The following is a 25,180-nucleotide window of genomic DNA, read 5'->3' on the forward strand; positions in this document are numbered from 1 at the left end:
TTACACCAAAATAAAGTATTGACACTCAAAAAAAAAAAATAAACCATAAAAAAAGAATGTCATTTAAATTTTGATGAAGGTTACATGGTATCTGTAGATTGCTTTAGGCAATAAATCCACCCTCACAATATTAATTTTGCCAATATAGAGATATGGAAGCTCCTCCAGTTTCTTGGTTGTTGTTGTTGTTGTTGTTGTTGTTGTTGAGGATTCTCTGTGTTCATCAGGGAGACTATTCCGTGGTTTTCTATTTTGTTGAGTTTATATCTTGTCTGGGTATTGGAGTCACATCGGCTTTGTAGGATGTGTTAAGTAGTGTGCATTGCGTTTTCATTTTATAGGACAGCTTGAGAATGTTGGTGTTAGACTTCCTTGAAAGTCTGGTAGAATTTCACAATGAATGGGTCTAGCCCTGGGACTTTCTTTGTGGGGAGACTTTTAATTTTGCTTTAGTCTCTTTTTTTTTTTATCACAGGTCTGTACAGGTTATTTATATCTTCTGACTTTAATGTTGGTAGCCTATATGAGTTTAGACATTTATCCATTTCTTCTAGATTTTCATTTTTTTTCAGAATATAAATTTTCAAAGTAATCCTTGATAATGTGCTCTTATTAGAGTCTGTTGTAACAATATTTTTCTCATCTCTAGTTTAGTAATTTGTATCTCTTTTGGTTAGTCTGTCTAGAAGTTGTTCAATTTAAAACTTTAATACTTTCAAAGAAGCAATTCTTTCATTAATTCTATATATGGTATTCTTAGTATCAAAGTCACGAATCTATGCCCTGGTCTTTATTACAATTTTCTGTCTGCTGTATTTGGGGTAGGCTTCTTCTTGCTATTTAGGAGTCCTGAAGTGTCTCATTGGGTTATTTGATCGAGATCCCTCTGATTATTTAATGTGAGTGCTTACACTCTTAGTAAGGACTTGCCTGTACCCTAGAGATTCTGTTCACTAATGTTCTTATTTTTGTTTGTTCCTGGGGATTTTTAAGTTCCCTCCTGGTTTCCTCAATGATTCATTTTCTATTCAAAAACACACTGTTCAGTCTCTAAACTTTTGTATATTTCCCAAGGTTAATCTTAATATTAGTTTCTTGTCTTAGTCCACCATGATCTAATACATTGTGGGATAATTTTATTTTCATTTTATTTTGTCAATATAATTTATTAAGGCTTGTATTGTGGCCGATGATGTGGTTAATTTTAGAGGTGGTTCTAAGTGTGTCTGAGAAGAACATTCATTTCTATCGGGTGGGTGGAATGTTTTGTAGATTTATTAGCTCCATTTGATTTATGATATAGTTTAGCTCTGAGGTCCCTTTGCTGATTATTGCTTGGAAGGCCTATGTAGATATACTAGTGGGATATCGACTCCTCCATTATTACTGTATCTGGACTTATGTGATCTTCTATGCCTTTTAGTGTTTGTTTTATGAAAATTGGGGGCCTCAAGATTCAGAGCATAATTATCTATAGTAGTTATATCCTTTGGATGAGCTGCTTATTTTATTAACACTTAATGGACCACCCCATTTTTTCTTCCTTCTGACTGGTTTTGGTTTGAGATCTACCTAATCAGATCAGGGAATTGCTCTGCCAGACCATTTGTGGCTCCTATTTGCTTGACAGTTTTCTTTCCAACTCGACTCTCAGTTTCTCCCTAGCTATGTGAGTTTCCTGGAGACCACAGATAATTGGATCATGTATTTCAATCCAGTCCATTAATCTGTTTCTTTTAATTACTGTCTTAAGGCCATTTACACTCAAGGCTATAATTGAGAAGGATTTGCTATTCTTTATGCTTTTGCTGCTTGTTGTTCTGGTTGGTTAGTTGATTGGCAGTTCTTTTCTTCCTTTCCTGGTAGTGTTGGACATTTGCTGTGCTGGACATGATTGATTCTTTCCTAGGTCTCCTTTGTTGATCTGTTGCTTTCACAAAATATATTCGTTCCTGTGTTCTTATGTGTGAAACTGTCTCCTTCCTCTGTGTATAATAATTCTTGAAGGTTTTTCTTACATCTGGCTTAGTTATTATATTATTTATTTGTTTAGTGTGTATATATGGTATGTGTCTGTGTTCTTTGAGATATTATTACTTCTCTATCTGTTTTTAATGAATACTTGTTTTTAGAATATAACAATTTTGGTTAACAATAATTTCTGCTAAGGATTGAAGTATATCATTCCATGCTTTTATGGCTTTATGGTTGCTGACATCGTATCTGATGTTACTGTGATATTTATGCCTCTGTATGTTAGCATTTTCTCTTATGGCTTCTTTGCTTTGTATTTTTGATATTTTGATTATGATACATCTTGGAGAGATTCTTCCATGGTCATGGCTGGGGTTTGGAAGACATCCTCTATTTGGATGTCTGTTTTTCTAGATTCTGGCAATTCTTGGCTAACATTGCATTGACTAGAATGTCTAAGACATTTGATTTTCTACCATCTCCTTCTTCTATCCTGTGTAGACTTGGGCTGTTCTCTTGAGTATGTGGGCATACATTTGGGATCCGATGAGGTACTGTCTCATGATCAAACTCAGAGCTCGCCAGTATGACTAGACTCGCTAGCTAGCTAACTCTGGAGAGTCTCTGTCTCTATCATCTCAGGCTGGAATTACAGGAGTGCTTCCATGTCTACCTGCCACTTAGGTGGGCTCTGGGGACCCAAACTCCAGACCTTACACAAACATTTTAACCACTGAGAACTCTCCCAGCCCATTTTTTCTTTGATATGCATCGCTGCCTCGACCTTGTCACCCACTCTAAGATTCATTCTTCTGTTTGTTCTTGTTCGCTGATGACATTTTCTGATGTGTTGTTTATTTGCTTGATTGGTTCTCTCATTTCCAGAATTTTGTTTGTTCCTTTTGAAGCATCTGGATTTCCTTGGTGATTTTTTTCTTCCATAATTTAAAATTTTCCCTTCAAGTTATTGGTTCTTCCAGCCATGCCGTATTGGCAACTTCCTTTCTGTGTTTTGAGTCAATTTAATAATTTATGCTAAATTCCTTATCTGTTTATTTGGGTCCTCTGTTTGGCCTTTGAATATTTTTGATACAACTCTGCAGTCTCTCTCTTCCTCTCCCTCCCCCCCCTCTCTCTGTGTGTGTGTGTCTGTGTGTCTGTGTGTATTCTTGCAGTACCCTAGTCAGGCAACCTTTTCCTTCAAACTATGGCAGGGGAAGCGGAGTGTGGGCATTAGAAACCCCTCAAGCACTTGCCCAATGTCTGCTGGGAACAACAGTTAAACCTCATAAAAATTTTCAGAAGAGGTGATTTTGTAACCATGGCTGTAAATGAGGGTGCTGAACTTTTGTAGAAGGCAGTGACTTTTGACTTTTGGAAAGGTGATGGAGGTAATACTAAATGCAGCCTATGTAACTTTCCTTGGGACTGTGCAGGACAGCATAGGCAGAGCTCATGAAGATGTAAGTTTGGGTGAGTCAGTGAATAGAAGAGCCAGTCAATCATAGGAATATGAAGAACAGGGAGAGGTAGAAACACACGCCCTAGGATCAGCTTTAATCCCTCGCCCCACCCTTCTCCTTTTGGACCAGGATTTCTCCGTCTCTTCTTGATTGACATTTTAGGCTGCACAAGTCTTTGTGGTGAGGGATTGTCCTGAGCTTGGAATATTTAGTCCCATTTCCTGGTCTCAGGAGCAGCAGCAGCAGCAACAACAACCTCTCTGCTGACCATGTCACTAACATGTCCCAGACAGCCCAATGACCCATTTTGTAGGGAATTCCACTGCGGCTAACAACTACTGTTTCATGGTTATTGGCATCCCCATTTGTCCCGGACTGAGAAACTCATAGGATTTGGCACGTGAGACACAGCAGAGTCTAGGGGCAAACTGGGATATCAATCAACTGACAAAGAAATTCATTTCTTGGTCCTGACTGGGCTGTGCTGGCCTAGGGACATTGTGTCGATGGTGTGACTGTCCCAGTAGTACTGTTTCTCAAGATTCTGCTGTGCCGGCTACATCTGACTCAGGCTCTTTTCTTCCTTCCCTGTGGTCTCCAGGAACACTGGAAGTGTTCTCTTGCAGGCTGGCTGAGTGACTGAGCGGCTGTGGGGCTGGAGAAGGACAGAGTGGCTGCTGAGGTGGAGGGGGGGTGGAAGGGAGCATGAGGAGGGGTGGAGCAGGGAGAGCCCATTGGTGTTGCCTGCGTGCATAGACCTTTACACCAGGAGTTAGGGACACTAACTCCTGAGGGGGAGGTTCAGTTCTATTAATAGACTATGGTTATATTGCATAAGCATTTTTATTTATTTGGTGTTTGAAATTTATTTGTTTATTTATTTATTTTTGTGAGTGCCTCTGATGATTTGACAATGTCTGTACAAGTCTCAAGCATGTTTTGTCTCAAGATTGTTCCTATGATTAGGATACTTTGCAACAAGGGTACATATTTTTGGTTTTCTGCAAGTTTATAAGGCACATCCGAGAGACGATTTGTCTCTCAGCTCTCTGATTTTGGTATCATTTTTATGTTCCTTTTTCGGGGGTGAAGAGCTGAGTTATGCAGGGGATAAGTGACAGGCTGTAGTCAGTGGCCAGGGTTTGAGTCTGGACACTGAGTTCTCCGACTGTGGCCTGCATAGTTCACCAGGCCACGAGAGAATGAGTTAAGCATTCCAGTGCCGAGTCTGCATCAGCGTAGGCCAGACTGGAGAAATAGCAAGTGTAGACGGGAAGAGAGTGAATCAGCTCTTGTTGGCAGTGACTGACAAAGGGTTCCTTCCCCCTTTCTTCCTGGTATGGCAAGTGGGAGGAGGATGAAGCAGGTTCCACAAGGGCAGGTGCCCAGAATTCAGACATCTGGTGCCAAGACACAGCCCTCACTAATCTGGGCACACACTTTCCTCTGTGTACTTTGACATAGGAGCAGAGAGGGTGAGCTGCTGTGTGTTTGTTTGGTCCTTCCTGGTGGATTATGTAAACCTGTGACTATTGCCAAGAACTATCCATGCCTGGGGCTGGTTCTTTCCCATTGGCCGACTTTGTTTCATTTTTGCTGGGAGGCGTATCTTCCAAGTCTCAGGGCGGTGATATCTGCAAGTACCTCCTGGGAACTCAGTGACTCGACCAGCCAAGATGACTGCAGATGAGTTGGTGTTCTTTGTGAATGGTAAAAAGGTAAGCAGGAGTTGCCTTTTGGTTTGGAGTTCCTGCTGTCTGGGAAGGGACGTGTGTCATCTCTCTTACCTGGTCCCTCTGATTTGATCTGGTCTAGTTCTATCCTTAAAAGGTATTGCTGTAGTTCAGGAACTTCAGAGCAAGAAGAGCACAGGCAAGACACTCAGAGGGCAAAGAAGGGAGGGAGAGGGAGGACAGAGGGTGTCCAAGCTACGGTAGTAGTGAACACACTGATTTAGAGGCAGGAAAACAACAGTCTAGGTGAGGTGGGGAGTCATCAACACCCCTCTATTTCCCCGTTTAAGTAAGTAAGCGGCAGGAATGTGTTTTCACGCTAATGCCAGGCTATACAACACATTATAGCCCTCGATTCTGATGTATCTTGTACTATAGATTTACCAGCTAGAACTCATTTACTGTGTGGGGACATATACTGACACCTTGTGGCAAGCCATCGTCATTATTATTTTCATAAAGGAATCCCCCCAACCATCTCTCCGTCCTTTAAATAAATATTGCAAACCCCTTAAACATCACCAGAGCAGGAAGATGTAGAAAAAGCACATGGGGACCACAAGTCCCTGGCAGCCTGGGCGTCTTTGCTATGTCTGTGCCATACTGGGAGTGAAGCTGCAATAAGTGTATTGTCTCCAAGTTCTGTTTACCTCCCCGTAAGATACTCACAGCGCTCCAGCTCCACACTTGAGAATAAACAAGATCGTAGGAGAAGACCCATCATGCTCCACTGTGACTGGCTACTTAGGACAGTTTAAACCATTAGTGTGCCAAAGTGTCCCCAAAGAAGAATGATTTTTCTTGTCCTTTTTATTGATACTTTTGTGTTGGCTGGAGAAGCTGAGTAACTTCTGAAGGAATTTGCAAGAATGAACACGTGCTTCAGAGACTCCTTAAGGACTTAAACTGCCAGGATCTGTCTGGGTAACTAGCATGGAAACTTTAGGATCCATTTCAACACCAGTACTGTCAAGACTCTTGGATTCAGATTGAGCCATCCCATCTCTGGGTCCCCAGGTCCAAGATCCTCTCTTTGAGATGCTTTTGTTTTTGAGTTGAGCAGCTGGTACCTACCAAAGCTAGGTCGAAATGCCTACGCTGGTGGTAGTAAGAGTCTTGCACCCAATATTTGAAACTTCTTTTGCATTCAGCAGTAACATAATACAGGTATAGAAACAGCTGCTGAACTGGCTTTCTACAAATGCTGTGTACACAAAGACGTTTCCTTTGGAGCTTTCAGAAATGGTTTTTCCAGTGAGTTAATAGTGGGATTCGAGGACTCTTAAGGTCATGTCTCACTCTGGTTTTATTATCTCTTAAGCTGTTGATTTGCATGTGACCCACTGTTCTTGTGAAGGGCCATCAGGCTCTGTGTCTGGGAAGGAGTGTTTTTGAGGTGAACTGACTTGGCTGGAATTGCTTCTCCTTGGGTTTTATTTGCACTGAAGCAAAGCAAATTTTAGATTCGTTAGAGAGTAGCATCATGCCAGACCCTTCTATCTCCGGAAGGTTCTGCCCCTGTCATGTTCTCACATTGAATAGCCAGCCATGTATGTCATTTAAAAAGATGAGGGCTCTTGGGAAACTGCCAGAAGGATGAAGAGGCAATGCAGAGAGTAAGGACAAAAGCAGCTGTAATAAACACAAGAACAAGCGAGAGGGATCGGGGCGAGCAGCGGTGGCTTGAGCAACTTTGGATTAATTTCCTTTTTCAAGATGTTCTGGGCATTGGGCCATAGATATTGTGCAAAGATGTTACCAAAGAAGCTGTAGAAAGATGGTGGCTCATTCTCATCTGGGAGCAGGTGGACAGAGGGCAACATGTCAGAGCCAGTTTCTTCTTTCACTGCGTGGGCCCCTTTGTTTAAATTCAAGTTGTCAAGCTTGGTGGCAAGTGCCTTAGCCTCTGAGCCATCTTGCCTGCCCCTCTCTCTATCTCTTTCTTCCAGGATAAATATACTGAATATATATGAGCACAGATGAAAATATGTATATAAGCATACAAATAATTTTATATATTTGACAAATATGTATAAATATATGAAACTTATACTCTTTCTGGACAACTGAGAGTTTCAGATGTCATATCTCTTTATTTTTATCCTAGGAATAAAGATCTTCTAGTTCTTAGAGACCAACAATCAACTTATGAAATTCAGAAAATGCAACTTTGATATAAAAGCACTGTGTGTCTCATGCAAATTTATTATAATTTTCCCATTAATGTCATTTAATATCCCCTAGAAGAGTTTGGCTATGGATGTTAGGGCTTTTCCATCTCATCTTATTTAACTTTAAACAGCTCTTGTGTTTCCTTAGTCGTTAGTGACATTGGCATTTCTGAAGAGAACAGGCTAGCTATTCCTTAGGGTGACACTAATTCTGAGTTTTCCCTCACGCTGTCTTGTAATTTGGTTGCCAGTCTGCTGTTTGGGCAGGACTACCCCAGAAGTAATGTCTTCTCCTGTGGCATAGTCTATCAAGGAATATATCATAGCAGCTTTGCCACTAGTGACCTGGACTTTCAACTCTAGGCTAAGGCAGTGTCCATTAACTCTCTTCCCCAAAAGACAACTCTTTTTCCCTTCATAATTAATAATCTATGAACAGGTACTTTGAGGTCATATAACTATATGGCTATCTCATGCACTGTTCAGCACCATTGTTTATTAACTGGATCAATTATTGTGCCAGTTATTAGATAACTAGTCATATTTATTAGTATCAGAGGTAGTCGGTCTTCCATCTGTTTATTCACTGATTAATTATCATTTAAAGTTACAGATTTCAGTGTGTATCGTATGTTATCACCCCTTAGAATCTATCTACCTATCTACCTTCTTCCTTCTTTCCTTGCTTTTTTGAGACAGGGTCTCATTTATGTAGTCTGACTGTCCTGAAACTCACTATGCAGACCAGGCTGGCCTGCCACCACACCCAGCCGTCATTATTTCTTTTAAAAGTTCAAATTTCCAGAGAAATCTACTCACTCATTTTTTCCTTTAAATTTTTTATCACTGCGTTTATGCGTTTATTTTGTATGTCTCTGTGTGTGTGTGTGAGAGAGAGGGGGGGGGGATATGAATGGAACAAAGCTCAAGTTATCAAGCTAGGCATCCAGCCTTGTGGCAGGCCCCTTTACCACCTAAGCCATGCTGCTGGCCCATCTACCACAGTTTTTATAAAGCTGCTTTCTCACAGTGCAGCTTGTGCCCACTGTCACCACAATGTCCACAGACTCCGTTTCAGGAAGGAAGGATTTGTTTCAGCTTGTGGTTTCAGAGAACTTAGACTACACAGGCAGACCATCATGGCAAACAGTTATCTACAGCACAACATGAAAGAAGAGCCAAAGGCTGGGGATAACCTCCCCCCCCCCCAATGACCTTCCAGTTACCCTAGCTCCATCATGGCAGCTGGGTGCTAACAAGTGCTCCCAACATGACCCTGCAGGAAACCTTTCAGTTTCAGGCTGCATGACACCTGCCAAGGGTTTTACCCCTGGGCTTTCAGTTTCTAAGAGTGTTCCATGGGGCACACTGCGGCAAGCTCTGAGCCACACCTCAGAAATAGCATGGTCAGCCGTTCTTTGTAGATATTCAAGGAAGTGTAGGCCTAGCTGTGGTGATATAGAAAGCCTTGAACAAGGGAGCATATGATGTCTTCCAGCAAGTCAAGATGTGTGAAAAAGAGGGAGACGTGATCAAGGCACGGGACTGGGAGAAGTGAGAGGATTTTTCAATCCAATCAGATCAGGTTGCTAGGGAAGGAGGAGGCAGGACAGTTAAAATGGAATGTACCGGAGGGTACCGGCGTGTACCGGCGTGTACCGGCGGTCGGAGGGGTTTGGAAATAACCAAAATAGTCCTTTTATAATAAATCAGTTTTAATAAAAGGGGAAATAAGGGAACTTACAGAACCAAGGGTCCAGCGGAGCAGAAGGTAACACGGGGAATAGCAAAACAGGGCTCCTTCCGGCGCCCCGATCCTTTTTAAGGGTATCCTACTCCCCTGGGGCAGCCACGCCCCTGAACGCAGGGATTGGGCCAGCTGCCCCAACAATGGAAGACTGAGGATATCTCTAAAAGTGTCTTGAGGGACAATATGAAGCTTACCTTGAATTTATAGGTGGGCACAGCAGGTGTGTGTGTGTATGTGTGTGTCTAGTATGATGTACTATAAAGGAGGAAGGCACAACATGGAGAAAACTAGCATGCTTAAAGTCACTGATACCCACCAGAAGAGTGATAAAGATCAATTTTATTTGCATTCATGATTTCTTCTCCGAGAAAAGGAGCTTCACCTTATGTAGACTTAATATCCAGGATGTACCGAGCAAGTTGGACTCCTGGGGTGTTATCATAAAAGAAAGCGAAGTTTAAAAAAACATTAATTTTAAACTTAAAAGTTTCACAAGCGTGTATTGTGCATTGATGATATTAAGCATAACCCCACCCTCTACTTTCTTCCCTCCTTGTTCCTGTCTGTTCCCTTTTCCCTACGTAGTTTCACTTCTACAGCCACGCCATACGCTTACACTTTTATGGATAAATAAAATCTATGGATTCCAAATGAAAGAACAGAATATTTGCCTAAGAACTCTAATTTCTGTCTCCCACTTTCTTTTAAACCCCATTGAAAGGAAAATCCTGCAAGTTTCAGAAATGTATTATTTGGAGCCAATCCAAAAAATACTGCTCTTGGGGCTGAAGTGATGGCTCTGTAGGTAAGAATCCTGGCTCTGCAAACATGAGAGCTTGAGTCTGAACCCACAGCTTTCATAAAAATAGCCAGGGCTGGTTGCACATCCCAGCGTTGGAGGTCAGAGCCAGGCATCTCCCAAGAGCTCATGGACCAGTCAGTCTATGGTGAGCTTCCGGTTCAGTGAGAAACCCTGTCTGCAGACAGTAGGGCTGAGAGCACTAGAGGGAGACACCTGACGACCTACTGTGGTCTCTCTCCTCTCTCTCTCTCTCTCTCTCTCTCTCTCTCTCTCTCTCTCTCTCTCTCTCTCTCTCTCTCCATGCACCACGAACTGTGTACATATATACCACACGCTACATGACACGCATATGTACACGCACAATTTTATTTTCTAGTAAAGTTTCCCCAAACAGTCTCAACTTAGAATGATGCCGTGAGACAGCAAGAAAGATTTCACTTCACTGGCTCTGTTTTAAGGCAGCCTTTCAACTGTTCAGAGCGAACTCTTTTAATGGATTTAAGGGTTCTTCAGAGACCACTGCAGGGAACATTTGCTCACACATCCCATGGTATTAGTGATGTACATTTCTTAGGTCCCCTGCTCTCTCTCTCAGCTTCCAACATGGCTGGTCCATTATATAAAGAAGCCTCCTATTAGTGGTCCCTTCACTTTCTCTAGGCAATCCTCCTGAGACTGGTTTAAACACTCAAGACAACCCTGTCTACATTATGGATGCTCTGTAGTAGGTTCACTGCTATCAAAATTCTTGGACCTACTAGATTCTGGCAATGTGAACCAACACTTGCATTTCTTCCTTTTTTAAAGCTCAAGTGGGAGTTTAAACCCATCAGTTTTAGTTAACAACACTATGTTAGGTCTCCCTTTAGTTGTGGTATGGCAGACTATTAAATATCCTATACTGTCCTGAACATGCAGGAATAAGGGTCCTGTATGGTGATGTGTCATGTGGGAGGACCAGGGATAAGAAAGAGAGAGAACAAGAAACAAAGAAGACAAAAGCAATAGCTGGGACCAGGAGGTCTTGCACAAGCTGATGACTCACACCAAGCAAATTTGTTAAGAAGTACAGCATCATATATTCGATTTGTAGGGGGGAAACGTGGCCAAGGCCAGCAGAAAGCTAAGTCAGGCAATGCTGGCAAAGAGAACCTGCGATTCCTCAGACACAGCTGTCGTAGAACTGATAACCAGAGTTCAGGTTCTCAGAAACCACAACCTTGCCTCTTCTGAGGAGGCGCTGGCTCCAGCCCTAGACTGGCCTTGCCAAGTCCACTCCTGGACAAGAACACAGAACTAAGGCTCTCTTTGTTCTATCAGAGCCTCTGAGAAAGTCTTGGGTAGGTCTGGCTGCCGACACTATACTGCAAAGGAGGAGCGGTGGATTTATGTAGGGTACAGAGGCTGCCCCTTCTCTTAGCTTGAGGTGTGAGGCAGATACTTCCTTTCCTTCCCTTGGAGAAACACTAGGACCCATAGCACAGTTCTCTTAAAGAATCTCTAATCATAAATTCTTTGCCTGTAAGTATGGGGAGGACTGAAATGGGCTCTCAGATCTCCTTTGAAAGCTCACATCTGGGGAGAGCATCTCACATGGCAAACGACCTTTTTGTTTGTTTGTTTTTCGAGACAGGGTAGTTTCTAGAGCCTGTCCTGGAACTAGCTCTTGTAGACCAGGCTGGCCTCGAACTCAGGGATCCGCCTGCCTTCTGCCTCCTGAGTGCTGGGATTAAAGGCGTGTGCCACCACCGCCCGGCTGGCAGACGACCTTTTCTACCTTACTGAACATGCGGATGGGTTTTGACTTGAGGTGTCTCCTCCAGGCGAACGTAACCGTGTGGCTACTGTGGTAGCTTGCTGCACACGACGCTGCGCTGTGGGCACAGACTGCATAACCAGCATTCTCTCATCATATATGGAGTCTGAGCAGGCATGCTCGAGGAAACAAAGTCAGAGTCTGCATGCGGACAGCTCCAGACGCCCCTAGAATTTGTAGCTGGGATGAGGCAGGAGAAATGTGATGATATCGCCTTAGTTGGAGGAAACTCTGCCATGCTCTTGCCAGCATAGAACCTGGAGGTTTCGTGGTGTGCCCAGGTGGAATTTGAGGACTTGATCATGCTCATGTCTTAGAGCTCATCTGTTCATTGCTTAGAATTGTCAAATAATTGTCTTTCCAGTATGTGCCCATCCACTCTACGTGTTTGGGGGTGAGATTTGGAAGGGAGGACGTCAACTGTAAAGAATGGGCAGGCAATTTCTTGATGTGTTTTCTTTCCTCTTCCTGGTAGGTGGTGGAGAAAAATGCAGACCCTGAAACAACACTTCTGGTCTACCTGAGAAGGAAGCATATCCTGGCTCTGCGGTGGGAGTGAGGCTGAGGGGACGATGGGACTGTTCTCTGAGGCTTATATGGTTTCCCAGTGACCAGGGGGTGGCCTTGGAGGAGTCTGAGCAGCTGCAGTAATCAAGAGCTGGGAAAGCCTGAACAGTCCTTGCCTCCCTAGATCATAAACTCCCAGTTCTCAAATGAGAGGACGGGTAAGGATGTTCTTTCTCGTTTCTTCAGTGAAGAATTTAGTAATTCCAGGATTTGGTTCTGTGATGAGAAGGCACCTTCTTCATCCTTCCTCATCCACCCCTCTGAGTTTCATGGTCATTCCCCTTGGGAGCAGTGAGCTGGTCTTCTGTTGACATTTGCTTAACACATAGAAGACTTCCCAGGAGTCTCTCTGGCTCCACAGAGGCCCAGAGAGACGAGGGAAGGGGTTTCTATTTCCGTTTCTTGCATTGTTGTGCATTGAACCTACTTCCACATACTAGGTAAGTTCCGTGTTGCTGGGTGTTCCCAGACAGTGGTTGTATACTGGGAAAGGATCATTGCTGTGGGAACTGTGTAAGGTCCCAACTGCTTAATGGCAGGCTTTAGAGACACGGTGGGCAGGAGACTCCTTAGAGCAGTGGTTCTCGCCCTTCCTAGCGCTGCGATCCTTTAATGCCGCTCCTCAGGTTGTGGTGATCCCCCCACCATAAAATTATTTTTATTACTACATTATAAATAATTTTGCTACTGTTATGAATTGTAATGTAAATATCTAATATGCAGGATACCTGAAGTGACACCTGAGAAGTTTTTGTTTGACTAACCCCAAAGTGGGGAGATCTATGTTCTGGATTACTGGTCTTCATCCGTTGGGGGAAAGGCTTTGGTAGGGTCCCTCAGGTGATTGAAGTAATCTGGGACCCTGGACAACAGAAACTATAGGTGCTGGTATTTAATGAACACTTACTATGTGCAGACCAAGTTCAAAGTAGTTTGTACAGGTGATCTCACATAATCCTCTCAGAGAACCCACGGACATGTAACATTATTCCGCTTCTGAGAGGAAGTGAGGCCTACACAGATTAAGGAACCTGCTTTTCACTGAGTATATTCTGGGAAGGTTCTGGCAGACCCTGGATGGAAGCATAGGGCTGTGTGCTTTACTTCTCACCCAGGCTGGAACCGCTCCAGGGGCCTGTTGTCAGGACTACGCTCATTTTGACATCTGTCCATGGTGGACTCCTCCCGCTCCCAGAGCTATGCCTGCGGCTCCTTTGAGTGAACCATTTGCTCAGTCCTCGCAGAAGTGAGCCCAGAATCGAGGCTTTGACTTTAGTTCATGCTCTTCCTATCAGGCAGCATGGCAGACAACTTGGTATAGGCATAACTGAAGGCTCAGCACGGTGGCTCTTCTGTGGCAGGGGGTTCGGTGACTCGGCAAAGGGGACGCCATCTCCAGTCCAGCTCCATGAGGAGGTTGTTGAGATGGATTTCAGTGAAAACAGAGCTAATTTGAGCTCCTAGTTTCGGTTTAGGTTTCACAAACCTGAGGGCCCCAGAAACTCCTAATCACGCTGGACTGATTTGAAGAGCAAAGCTCAAATGGAATTTAGGACGGAGAGTTGCCATGTAAAGGATAAAGTCCTTTTCCTTATTGCAGTCTGGGTTGGTAGTTAATCTGTGTGAGAGAAATGTTCCTAGCCATGCTTCAAATCCAGGGTTTCTAGAAAGATGCCAAGACTAGAAGATAAAGAGCAGAAGGCCACCTTCTCCGGGCAAATACTTCCCAGGTGGATCAGCTGGGAAAGTATATATAAATACCAGCACATACCTTACTTAATGAGAACAAACAAGCGAACAAAGAAACTTTAGTTCTTAGGGAAGTCTTTTTGGCTTAGAGAGAAGTAGCAAGAAGAAGAGAGGATTACACAAGTCTGGCGTCAGGAGACTTCTGAGTCAGAGGACTGGAACATGCAAGATGACACTCTGCACGCATACGACAGTGTGAGCCTCCGCTTGCTTTTGCTTTGCATGTTAATCTGCAGAGAAGTAGTAGTTCTTGCCTGCTAAGCAAACTGCTGAGAGAAAACAAGAGCTTTTGAGTGTAAGGTGCGATCCCGCTGCTCCTTGTTAATTTTTATCTTCACAATGGAGGAAGGGCCAGCTGCTAATAGCCATCCGTGTCCCCCACCTTCAGAAGAGATGTGAGGGCCTAGGGACTGACAGAAACTCAGCAAAGAGGCTTCTGTGATTCGAGGAAGGTGGCCACAAGACTGCTGTGGGTTTGGAATAGCCGACTTGTTAGCTAGGTCATAGATTATCTTTCCACAGTATGTATAAGAACTGGCTGGGTCCGTTATTGGTTTCCAGTCTTTAAAACTCTTTATTTTTCACTTGTATATATTTTGCAAGAGATTCAAAAGCCTAGTCCAGCTTTGACTTTGGTTTCTGGGACTTTATTGGCTTGAAAATTTCTGGTCAAAATCCAGAACTTGGTGTGCCCCAGAATGTATCATTGCCTGGCTGAGGTACTTCACCACTCAGACACACCATATGTTCAGGCTTGGAGGTTCATGACCCCTCTTGCTAAGACCCTGTGGGAACCCTGACCCTGGAACTTGTGTCCTGGATGGTGCTACATGGGTTCTGGCTCACCTGTGCAGTGGAAGTGATCTGTTCTCACATCTGTAGGGCACAGTCCTGGCCCACGGAGTGAGGGGATTGTGGTTCTGCTGCTTCCTGGGTCAAGGACTTGGGGCGTGTGTAAGTTCTGCCTGTGGAGCTCTGCCCAGCATTCCCATCCATCTGTAGCGTCCTTTCTCTGGATTTGCATCCTTAACAAGCGGCTGCTCAGTGGGGCTGTGCGGGACCAAGCTTGGCTGTGGAGAAGGGGGCTGCGGGGCATGCACAGTGATGATCTCTAAGTACGACCGTCTTCAGAACAAGATCCTGTATCCTTTGCCTGCTGCCTAGTGGTCCATGGGAGGGTCGGATGTAGGGTTACCTTTTGAGTGAGTGTGTGAGTATGTGTGTTTCTGAGAAGACTCCAATCGTCAAGAAGGAGTACGGAATGATGTCTTTTGGGGTATCTTTCTTGGCTGATGAATGAGGACCAAACAATGACCATTCTGCAGTCCAGGCTAACATGCATCCCACAAGATCCTTCTCCGACCCTCTATAGTATGTCCCTGATTTCCTCCCCGGTTTCCTTTGCCACCAAGGGCCTAATAATACTGCTCAAGAATGATATGAAGAACTCATGGCCTAGGTCTACTTGTTTCCTGATCGCTATAAACTGTTTCCTGTACTGCATGTTCTCTCATCCAGGACTTTCTACCTGGAAATACTGGACCCAAAAAGCATCTCCTCTACAAAATGTTCCTTGATCCCTCAAGGTTGACTTAGATCCTCTGTGCTGAGGCAGGTTTCTTAGTGAGCTCAGCACAGTCCCCTGAACCATTTGCTGTCAGACTTTTACACTGCATCTTCATACCCACTTCTATTCTCCCATGCTGTCTGCAAGCTGTTGCAGGGTTGGGATTTCATCTTATTCACCCCTACTCCCTCAGCCCCTAGCCCCCCTAGCTGGCATATTGATGGCAATAGAAACCGATGTTGGCTATTTTCATGAAACAGTGAGGCTCAGTCCCAGCTGGAATAGAGCCCCTTTTGTTCCTGTCTCAGGGTCTTAGATGGAGGGGCAATGGCAACAATAGCAGACACAAGAACATAGCATAGAGCAGAGAGACATGGAACGTCTCCAGGTCCTACCACGGCCTGCACTGCTCTGATGACCTCAGTCGCAATGAGATGACCTTAATCTGTGGTTCTAGTCACTTTTCTGTCAACGCCTGCTTGGCCCCCATCTGCTCCTTGCATCATGTTGCTGTGACAACCGTGGAAGGCATAGGAAACACACAGAAGCTGCATCCTGTACAGGTGAGTGGGGTGGTGAATGTGAAGCCAGAACATCTCACAGGAAGGCCTCGGCCAAGTCTGCAGCTTTGCTCTGGGTTGTTGGAAGAAACTTCACTGCTTGAACAAAGGAGGTTGATCCTGGGCTCCCTCCAAACCCAAGGCTCCTCATCACCAGGGCAGAGATGATATAACATTGCATGACACAAGGGAACAACAAAATCAGCTGAGTTTAATATCCAGAAGCATCCTTGCACCAGACCTGGAAAGGCAGGGAAGGACACCTTGTTCTTGAATATGGTTTGACAGCACACAATCTCCCGGATTCCAGATAATAATCCCAGGTACCCCCTATGGGTGGAGTGCTAATTGCACCATTCACCTCCCACCCTTGGACAATACAATGTTGAATTAGTTACTTTACACATTGTTGGTGTAAAATGCCCAATAGAAGGAACATGAAGAAGGAAAAATTTATTGGGGGTTCTCACTACCATGGTAGGGGAGTCATGGTGGTAGGGGCCTGAGGCAGCTGGGCACAGTGCATCATAGATAGGAAGCAGAGAGCAATGGGAGGCTCAAGTCCAGCCAGCTTCCCCTTTCTATTTAGTCCTAGATTCTGCCATTTCCCTACCTCAACCTAATCTAGAGAAACTCCCTCAGCCTTGATCAGAGGCAAACCTAATCTAGATGATCCCTTACAGGATAGACTCAGAGGCTCATTTCCTATTTGATTATAGGTCCTATCAAGTTATTAATCAGTATTAACCACCAGTTATGGACTGCCAGACCTTCACTCTCTTGAGAACAAAGGATAAGATAAGAAAGAGGGCTGGGTATGCGACTCAGGTGACAGAGTACTTGCCTGCCATTCCTGGAGCTCTGGATTGGCTCCCCAGCGCCATATAATTTGGGCATGGCCAATGACTCACTTGTAATCCCAGCACTTAGAAGGCAGCAGGAGAATCAGAAGTTCAAGGTTAACTACAACTCTAGCAATTTTAAGGCCAGGTATACAAGCTTAGAAATGCCCGACTGGGGTTTTCTCCTTTGCAGAGCTAGACTGCTTGGCAATGGTTTGAAGACAGGGACAGTGAGGGATCTCTGTACAAATCTGGGGGCTTGAAGGGAGAATTTGGATGCTCTTAGGTAGCGTGGAAACAGGTGGGAGCAGAGAACAGTGGGCAGATTGTTTTTTCACTGGGGTAACTAAGGCCGGAGTTCTTTGGAAAATTGCAACCAGAGATGGTTTAAGTGTTAAACCCAGGCCTTAGTCCTCTCTTGACCACTTGAGAAAATGTCTCTCGGGAGGTCACTTCTTCCTTGGTCTCCCTCCATGACATCAGGTTCAGGGGCCTCCAGATGAGCAAACAGGTTCTGTTGTACAGGAGGAGCCTCTAATCCTATGTGAGGTCAGAGCAGGGCGAGGCTGTTTCTTAGGCAGGAAACCTGCCCAACCTGCAGGAAGTGTGAGTTTAATTTGGGCCTGTCATAGTCTTTGTGGCTAAATAAAGAATGAGTAGTTTCGATACGGGTTTTTGTACCCTCCCTTCTAGCAGCACAAAGTGTTATTCTTGTTGTTCTCATTTTAATATTTTAATATCTATAGAAACAACAGGGCCAGATTCTACTCCCTGTCTGTTTGTTTTTCTTGGTTTCTGACTTTTCCATGTTTCCTCCCGGCTTCCATTGGTATCACGTGACTCCTTGGCTCAGCCATAGACTGCTACAGTATCCAGGCTGAGGCCTCAGCAATACCCTTCTCCATTCTCACATCGCCTGCAAGCGGTGCACACATCAGAAGTTAGTTCCAATTGCCTACTTGACAACACTGTATAAATGTCGGATCTCAACTTTATTAGAAATCTATTTTGCCCATAATGTCTTCCTTCTTGGATGTTGCTCTACATGAGCCAATGGCAAAACAATCCACACTATTTTTCAAGATAAGGACCTAGGAGTAAACTTTGATTCTCTCATATACTCCTCCCCATCCATCCAGAAGTGTGGTCCATTCTCCAGCCCAAGCCATAGATGACGTTCCCCCCATCTGTTTTTACTCTTGCTGAGCAAAACTTGGCCCACGCCATCATCTGTTTGGTTGGCTGTACCATATCCCAATGCCCCATCTCCGTGCTTGCTTTGAGAATGCAATTTCCATCCAGTGGCCCGGCGTAATTTTTTTTGTCAAGCCATGAATCACATCGCTGCTCACTGAAATCTCCCAAGGCTTCCCATCACACAGAGAGAGTTCTGTATCCTGCCCTGGCCTGGGAGGAGCTGCTTTCCCAGCCAAGGTGTTTATCACCAGCAGGTTCCGCCCATATTCTCTCAGCATCTCTGGCACACCACACTCATTCTGTGTGGGGCCTTCTTGCTGACTGTTCTTTTGCCCCGATCTAGACTGTGATACTGAAGCCAGACTCAAGATACTTTTTAGAGAGGCCTTTTCTGACCAGGCTCAGTAGATACCAGTCTCTCTGGACCATGTCATCTTTTACAAATTCTTTACACCACATGGCATTTTTCTTACTCCATTTTTAAGTCAGTATTACCCTGTTACAGTATGGGCTTTGTTTATCCTCTCTTCTCTGTTTATAGGACTTTTCCATGCCTAGTGCATGCTAGGTTTATAGTCTGGGTTCACAAAATTAATAAATAGACTGTAGATATAGATGTTATAACTTCTGTGAGTTTTCCTTGAGTACCAAAAGAGATTCTCAAGAGGCAGAAAAAGAAGAAAGTCATGCAGATGAGGAAAGGGGCCTTGTAGTCAAAACCTTTCAGTTTTGGTTGGGAATTTTGTGATTCCTGTGCAGAGAGTAAACTCAGTTTAGCTCATGTTCCAATTCTCATGTTCTTACTGTGCTCAGAGGGTACCTTCACTCAACAACCCAGTAATGTACTGGTGGGTAGGACACACTCTGGTCCCTCAGGAGTGGTGCTTGAATTTCACAGCAGGCTCGTGTAGCCAGAATAATATAGCACAGTGCTTCTATTTAAGATGTGTGAACCTGGGTAAATTCCTAAGTTCCTTGAGTGAGAACAGCCCCCGCTCCCTGAAGGGACTTGTCCACTAATAGCCAATATTGATGAATGCCTACAGAATGCCAAGTACAATGTCAGGAGTTTAAGGTAGTTCTTGTGCCCGTAGTCCAGCTATTTTGGAGGCTGTGGCAGGAGGACCTCAAGTTCAAGGCCTGCCTACACTCCACAGTGAGACACTATCACCGACAAATAGTAGAAAAGGGGGCTGTTGACATTGTTCAGTGAAGGAGACCCAGCCTAACATGTTCAAAGTTCTAGGGTCAGTCACTAGAAAACAACAGAAAGAAAGGGGAGAATAAAGAAAAGGATAAAAAGAGTTTTCTATGTGTCATGGTTTTTTAAATCCTTGGCTGTAAGTCATGGGATGAGGAACTGTACCTCAGAGGGGTTTGGTAACCTGATGGTGACCCCCCACAGCTTTAGGTGAATTGCAATGGAGGTGCAGTGAGGGGTTCCTGATAACACAAGCATGGTGCATCTGTCTTTTTTTAATCTGTTTTTTTTCTCTTTTAGGAAAGAATCGCCAGAAGCCATGGTTCCCAGTGTGGGTTCTGCACCCCTGGTATTGTCATGAGCATGTACACACTGCTCCGAAACCAGCCTGAGCCCACCATTGAGGAGATCGAGAATGCCTTCCAAGGTGTGAACCTTTAGGCACAGCCCTGGGAGTGGGATGGGACATAGGTCCTGAACACGTCAACATGGTGACAGTCAAGAATGGGCAGGGAATGCCAGGTGTTGCTCTTTGGAAAGCTCTGGCTGCCAAAACATGGTAGCCAAGATCTTCTCCTGGTTATCCATGTTGGTTCTTGCTTCCTGGGATGTCTGCATCCTATCCTTCACGGGGCGGCCATGTCCCAGGACAGCTAGCATGGAAGACTATTGACATTTGGGAAACGGACTAGATCAGTGCTTCTCAGCCTCCCTAATGCTGCAACCCTTTCCTACGGTTCCTCATGTTGGACTGATCCCAACCAAAAAGTTATTTTAATTGCTACTTTGTAACTGTAATTTTGCTACTGTTATGAAGCGTAATATAAGTATTTTTGGAAACAGAGGTTTACCGAAGGGGTCGTGACCCACAGGTTGAGAATGACTGGCCTAGATACTCATAAAACATGGCTTGTTCACTTGCTCTTTCTCAGGGTGATTGACAGGAAGGAGATAGGCTAGATGTCACAGTAGTTGCTGCCTTCCTGTTTGGTCTCCTTTGCGTGAATCGAATCTCTCTAGAGAACTGAGTCCAGAAGGTTCCCAGCCAATCATCTGCTCAGACGTCATTTGAGTCCTGTTACACACTGTCTGGAGTGTAAGGCTCATGGGATAAACGATGGAAGTCTTTCCTCCAGGAATTTCCATTCTAAAGCGGAAGCATATTGGTGATATAGTTTGAGAGACACACTGAGAAGGTGACCAGACACCCTGGGAAGGCCGGTGTGTACTCGGTCTGGGCATTCCGGAAGGGCATCAGGATAGGTGTTTTGAGGAACAGAACCTTCTAGGCAGGAGAATAGAGTGTCAAAGGTCATGCCCCTCACCACTTGGGGAGAGCAATGACACTTCAACTTTCCCCTTGGCCTGCAGGAAACCTCTGCCGCTGTACAGGCTACAGACCCATCCTCCAGGGATTCCGAACCTTCGCCAGGGTAAGTGGGACCCTGCCCTAAAGCAGGAACTTGCAGAAAGCCCAATTGGGAAGGATGCCAAGGACTTCAGGTCTATAGGGAAGGAGGATGAGGCAAGTCAGTGAGTGAGTCCTCCAGCTGGGACATGTGCTAGGGCAAACAGACACTGCTGTCTTATTCATAGTGTGGGATTTCCTACTGGGAAGGTGTGTAACTCAGATTCTTGGGAAGGTGCACACTGCCCAAGTGTTACCTTCCCATAATGTCTCGAGGCTTGGCCACTTTCCCTGGAGACTGGCAGACTCTGCCTGCACAGGTGCCAAATGTGGTATTTCAAAGCATCCTTGCCTGGCTTAGCCTGCCTCCCTCCTCCTTCCCTCTCTTAGCTGCTGTCACAGTTGGCACTCTGCTGGCCTCATGAAGCTGATAATTAGATCTCCAGACAGATCGTGAACCCCTGCGGAGTTCATAAACCTCTCGTCTGAAACCGTAGCTAAGTGTGTGGTCACTGGTTGTGTAAACACAGACACATACCTGCCCATATGGTGAGGACAGAATGTTGGCACCTCTGCTCTTGGCTTACCCGCCTTAGTTTTTGCCCGACTCTGGGTTAAGAGAATCCCAACTTCACCCAAACCTTCTCGCCACGGTTTGATCATGGGTCTCGCTCACCTTTAGGGTGGGCATATTGGAAGAAAGTCTTGGGTTTGCATAACACAAGAAAGTTGAGTGGAGGTGGAAACATAGCCTCGTAAAGATAGGCAATGCCTCACCACACCCAGGAAACTGAGCGTGGAGGTTGAGCTAGGTAGCAATGAAGGGAATGTTAAATTCAGAGACTGAAATTATAATGCCTACCATGTAGTGTTTATAAAAAGTAAGTACTTCTTGTTGCTGCCAAGGCGCCTGGTGAAAAATGGAAGGGTTTTGCAGTTATCTAGTGGTGGGAATGACAAACAAGGCTTTCCTAACAAACAATGCGTCTTGACTCATGCCACGGTACATTTACTGTTGAGGAAGGGGAATTCTTGTGATAGACCAAGGAAATCTGGAGGGAGGAAGTACAAGTCGGTTCAGGGATGCACTGTGGATGCCAAACTGAGTGGTTTCAACCTGGTTACTAAAGACAAAAAGAGGAGAGAAGGATATCCCTTGACTGAGAGATGCTACTGTGATTTGGTAGTTGGGGCCCAAAAAGGTTAGCAGAGTCTGAAAGTGTTTCAGCCTCTCTAAAGAAGAAGCCCACCAATATGTTGTCAGAAAGCCTTCAAACAAAGAAGGTACTTCCAGGACCAAAGTACCTAAGATTCAGCATCTTGGCATTTCATGTGTCCTGCGTTGCAATGCTGATATATTGTACTGAAGAGAGAATACAGTAAGCAAAACAAGGAGGCTGCAAAATATGCTAAATTTTGGTCAAGCGAATGAAGGAAGCTAAAGAAAAACACCAGGAATGAGTGCCCAGAGATGTGTCCTTTCTGACAGCTTCCATTGTTTCTGAGGCTAGCCGAAAATAAGTCTTTGAAAAGAGGCAATAAATGACCAGAGTTTGGAAAAAAAACATCAGGTACCTCTTGCAGAGCTTTTAGGACAATTCCTAGTACAACTTAGGCCATCAACAAGAGGCGCTTTAAATGACAGTGCCTTCCCTTATCTGCCATATGGTCTTCATTAATGGCTCAGGCTTCTCTGAGAAACAAGGATTGTTCAGCTTGTCTCTGCATGCCCATCTGAGGAGCCCGCTCAAAGATGTCCAATCTAAAGAGCCCTGAGAGAGCTTCAAAAGAGAAGGATGTCAACAACGGTACTCTTCCCCAGGGCTCATCCGGTTGAGATGGTGCATGGCTCTACTGTGGAGTAGTGCTCTGTCCCTCTTGACCCAGTTTTTTCTGCATTAAGCTGAGAGCTCTAAGTAGCCCAAAAGCCTGGCACAGAGCAAGCATGCAGAAGTGCCTTCAAGTTCCTGCGCGAGGCCCCCAGGATTCTTACCATAGCCTGTTTTCTTTTGTGCATGGCTGCATGGAGCTTGGATTTCCTATTTGCCCCCACATAGCACACATGAGCAGAGTCTGGCAGAGCTGGGCACATGATTGGCATCAAGAACGATTGTGTCCCATCGAGCAGAGAGGAAGGGAATGGACAAGCCATTAGAACAGGCAAAAGTGGGATTTCTGTTGGCCGCTCTGGTGTGTGAGGAACTTAGAAGGTTCCATGCCATGCTAAGCACCGCAGCAAAGCCAGACCGTGGAAAGGTAATGAAGAGCCCCTCTCTGGTCCTCTGGGGTAAGGGAAGTTCAAGGACTAGCTGCTGTGTCTCAAGCTGAAGACAGATGGGACAGGGCAGACAATCACAGGCACAAGAAGAAACACATGAGCGGGAAGGAGAAATGTAATTATATTACAGTCTCAAAAATTATTGAAAAAGAAGAAACATATAAAGCTTTTGTACCAGAGCCTCTCCTTCTCAGGGAATATCAGAGCCTACCCTACCGGGAAGAAGATAAATTCTCAACCTCAGACCCCTCCAGCCATATTGACCCATCTAAGGGAGGAATAGACTCCAGAAAGACTCTTGTGGAATTCACAGTGTAGGGGCAGACTCATTAAGCCTAGGACTATAAAGTATTTCTCCTTGACACCAATAAATCACTGAAGGCATATTGACAGAGGTCCTCTGATTTCAGTACAACTATCTATTTTCCAGTTAAAAATATCACAAGACCTACACAGAGGTAAACAGAATTTCAAGAGACTAAACATAGAGCAGAATTGGAATTGATATGAAAAAGGTGTCAGAAAGATCAAATTGTGAGCTTTAAAAATAATGTAATTACTATGCTGAAGGTTTTAATGTAAAAAATAGACACATAATAATGGATGGATAATGTAAACAGAGTGACAGGAATTCCATAAAGAAATTATAAGGAAATACTAGAGTCAAAGTCACTGGAACGGAATGAAGAATACACTTGGTGGGCTCCTTTGTGAACTGGGTGTGGCTCAATAAAGCAGTTTTTGAGACTGAAGATATGAAAATTCACACTTCCAGAGCCAATGAGCAAAGAGAATGTGTGAACAGGAGAATAAAAACCCAGAAGACCAAGCACCGTGGAACCATGGGAGTGTAGCATGTGTGTAATGGGGATGCCAGAAGGAGAAAGCAAGGGGCAGGAGTAATAGTTCAGCAATTATGAATGAGCATTTCCCAAAATGAATGTTAGACTCCAAACCACATAGCCGGGCATCTCAGAGAACACTGAGATCAATGTCAAACAACAAAAACAATACAAAAGAACCACCAAAAAATAACAAAATAAAACAAGAACCAAACCAAGCTAACAACAACCCTCTCTCACAACGTTCACTCCAAGATATATTAAAGACAAGCTTCACAAACTAAAAATTAAAGAACAGTCCTTCATAGGATCCAGAGCTACATCTGATCTGTAGAAGCACACAGCTAAGGATCATGTTCACCTCATAAGGAACCACAAGAAGAGAATTGAGGGGTATACTAACAGAGAGGAGGGTAAAAAAAAAAAATCTCACTGAGTTAAAATTCTGTACTTTGTGAAACTGTTCTTCAAAACTAAAGCAGAGGAGAAAGGCACGGCAGCTCACATTTGTAATCTCAGTGCTCAGGAGGCAGAGGCAGGAGGATGACTCTGAGTTTGAAGCCAGTAATTCCAGGCTACGTAATGATTCCCGGCCACTCATTAGTGGATCAATAAAAGGACAGATGCTTTAAGAAGACATATAAATCCTTTTTTAAAGCATGGGTGAGTGTTTATTAAGCAAATAAAACTTAGCAGCAGCGACACCACCGAGAACTATGACTCCCCATACCACAACTATCATTAGCTGCCTACAATTCCCCAGGGAAGGATGGGCTTACAGCCATCATTAGCTGCCTACAATTCCTCAGGGAAGGGTGGGCTTACAGCCATCATTAGCTGCCTACAATTCCCCAGGGAAGGGTGGGCTTCATGAGCCCCCTCTCATCCGATGGGGTATTGGTGGGTCCAGTCTGATGCTGGTCATGTCCAGGTATCCAGCCACTTCTGCTGTGAGTTCATCCATCCAACAGTCACATTAGAAAGACACAGAGACCCTTAACATGTATGCAACTAGGAGCGGAACACAGTAAGAAGAAATTCCAAGATAAATTTTAAAATAGATTGAATAAAATGGAAATTTATTCTAATATTTTAAATGGTTATTTCATCAGTATCCTATCAGAAATGGCCATATCCTGCAGGTAGATTAAAAACTAGAAAAGACATAGGTAAATTCAACAGTACTATCAGTGAACTGCATATAACAAAAGTCTCTATGTCACCACAACCAGAAATGACAGAAAAATACTTTTTTTCATA

At 44.4% G+C, this 25,180-nt stretch overlaps 1 protein-coding gene across 1 annotated transcript in view; it reads left to right on the forward strand.

Moving 5' to 3' along the window:
• Positions 1-5,011: 5,011 nt before the first annotated feature.
• The window catches only part of Xdh (xanthine dehydrogenase), a 65,778-nt gene continuing 45,609 nt past the window's right edge, over positions 5,012-25,180 (forward strand). Inside the window, exons 1-6 of the mRNA XM_038318021.1 lie at positions 5,012-5,155; positions 12,185-12,242; positions 15,071-15,167; positions 16,050-16,155; positions 19,693-19,819; positions 20,764-20,825. Of these exons, the coding sequence (XP_038173949.1) occupies positions 5,114-5,155; positions 12,185-12,242; positions 15,071-15,167; positions 16,050-16,155; positions 19,693-19,819; positions 20,764-20,825 (492 nt within the window). The 5' untranslated portion in view covers positions 5,012-5,113. The remainder of the gene's footprint in view (positions 5,156-12,184; positions 12,243-15,070; positions 15,168-16,049; positions 16,156-19,692; positions 19,820-20,763; positions 20,826-25,180) is intronic.

Source organism: Arvicola amphibius, chromosome 2 (genome assembly GCF_903992535.2).
Source record: "Arvicola amphibius chromosome 2, mArvAmp1.2, whole genome shotgun sequence".
NCBI classification, from domain to species: domain Eukaryota; kingdom Metazoa; phylum Chordata; class Mammalia; order Rodentia; family Cricetidae; genus Arvicola; species Arvicola amphibius.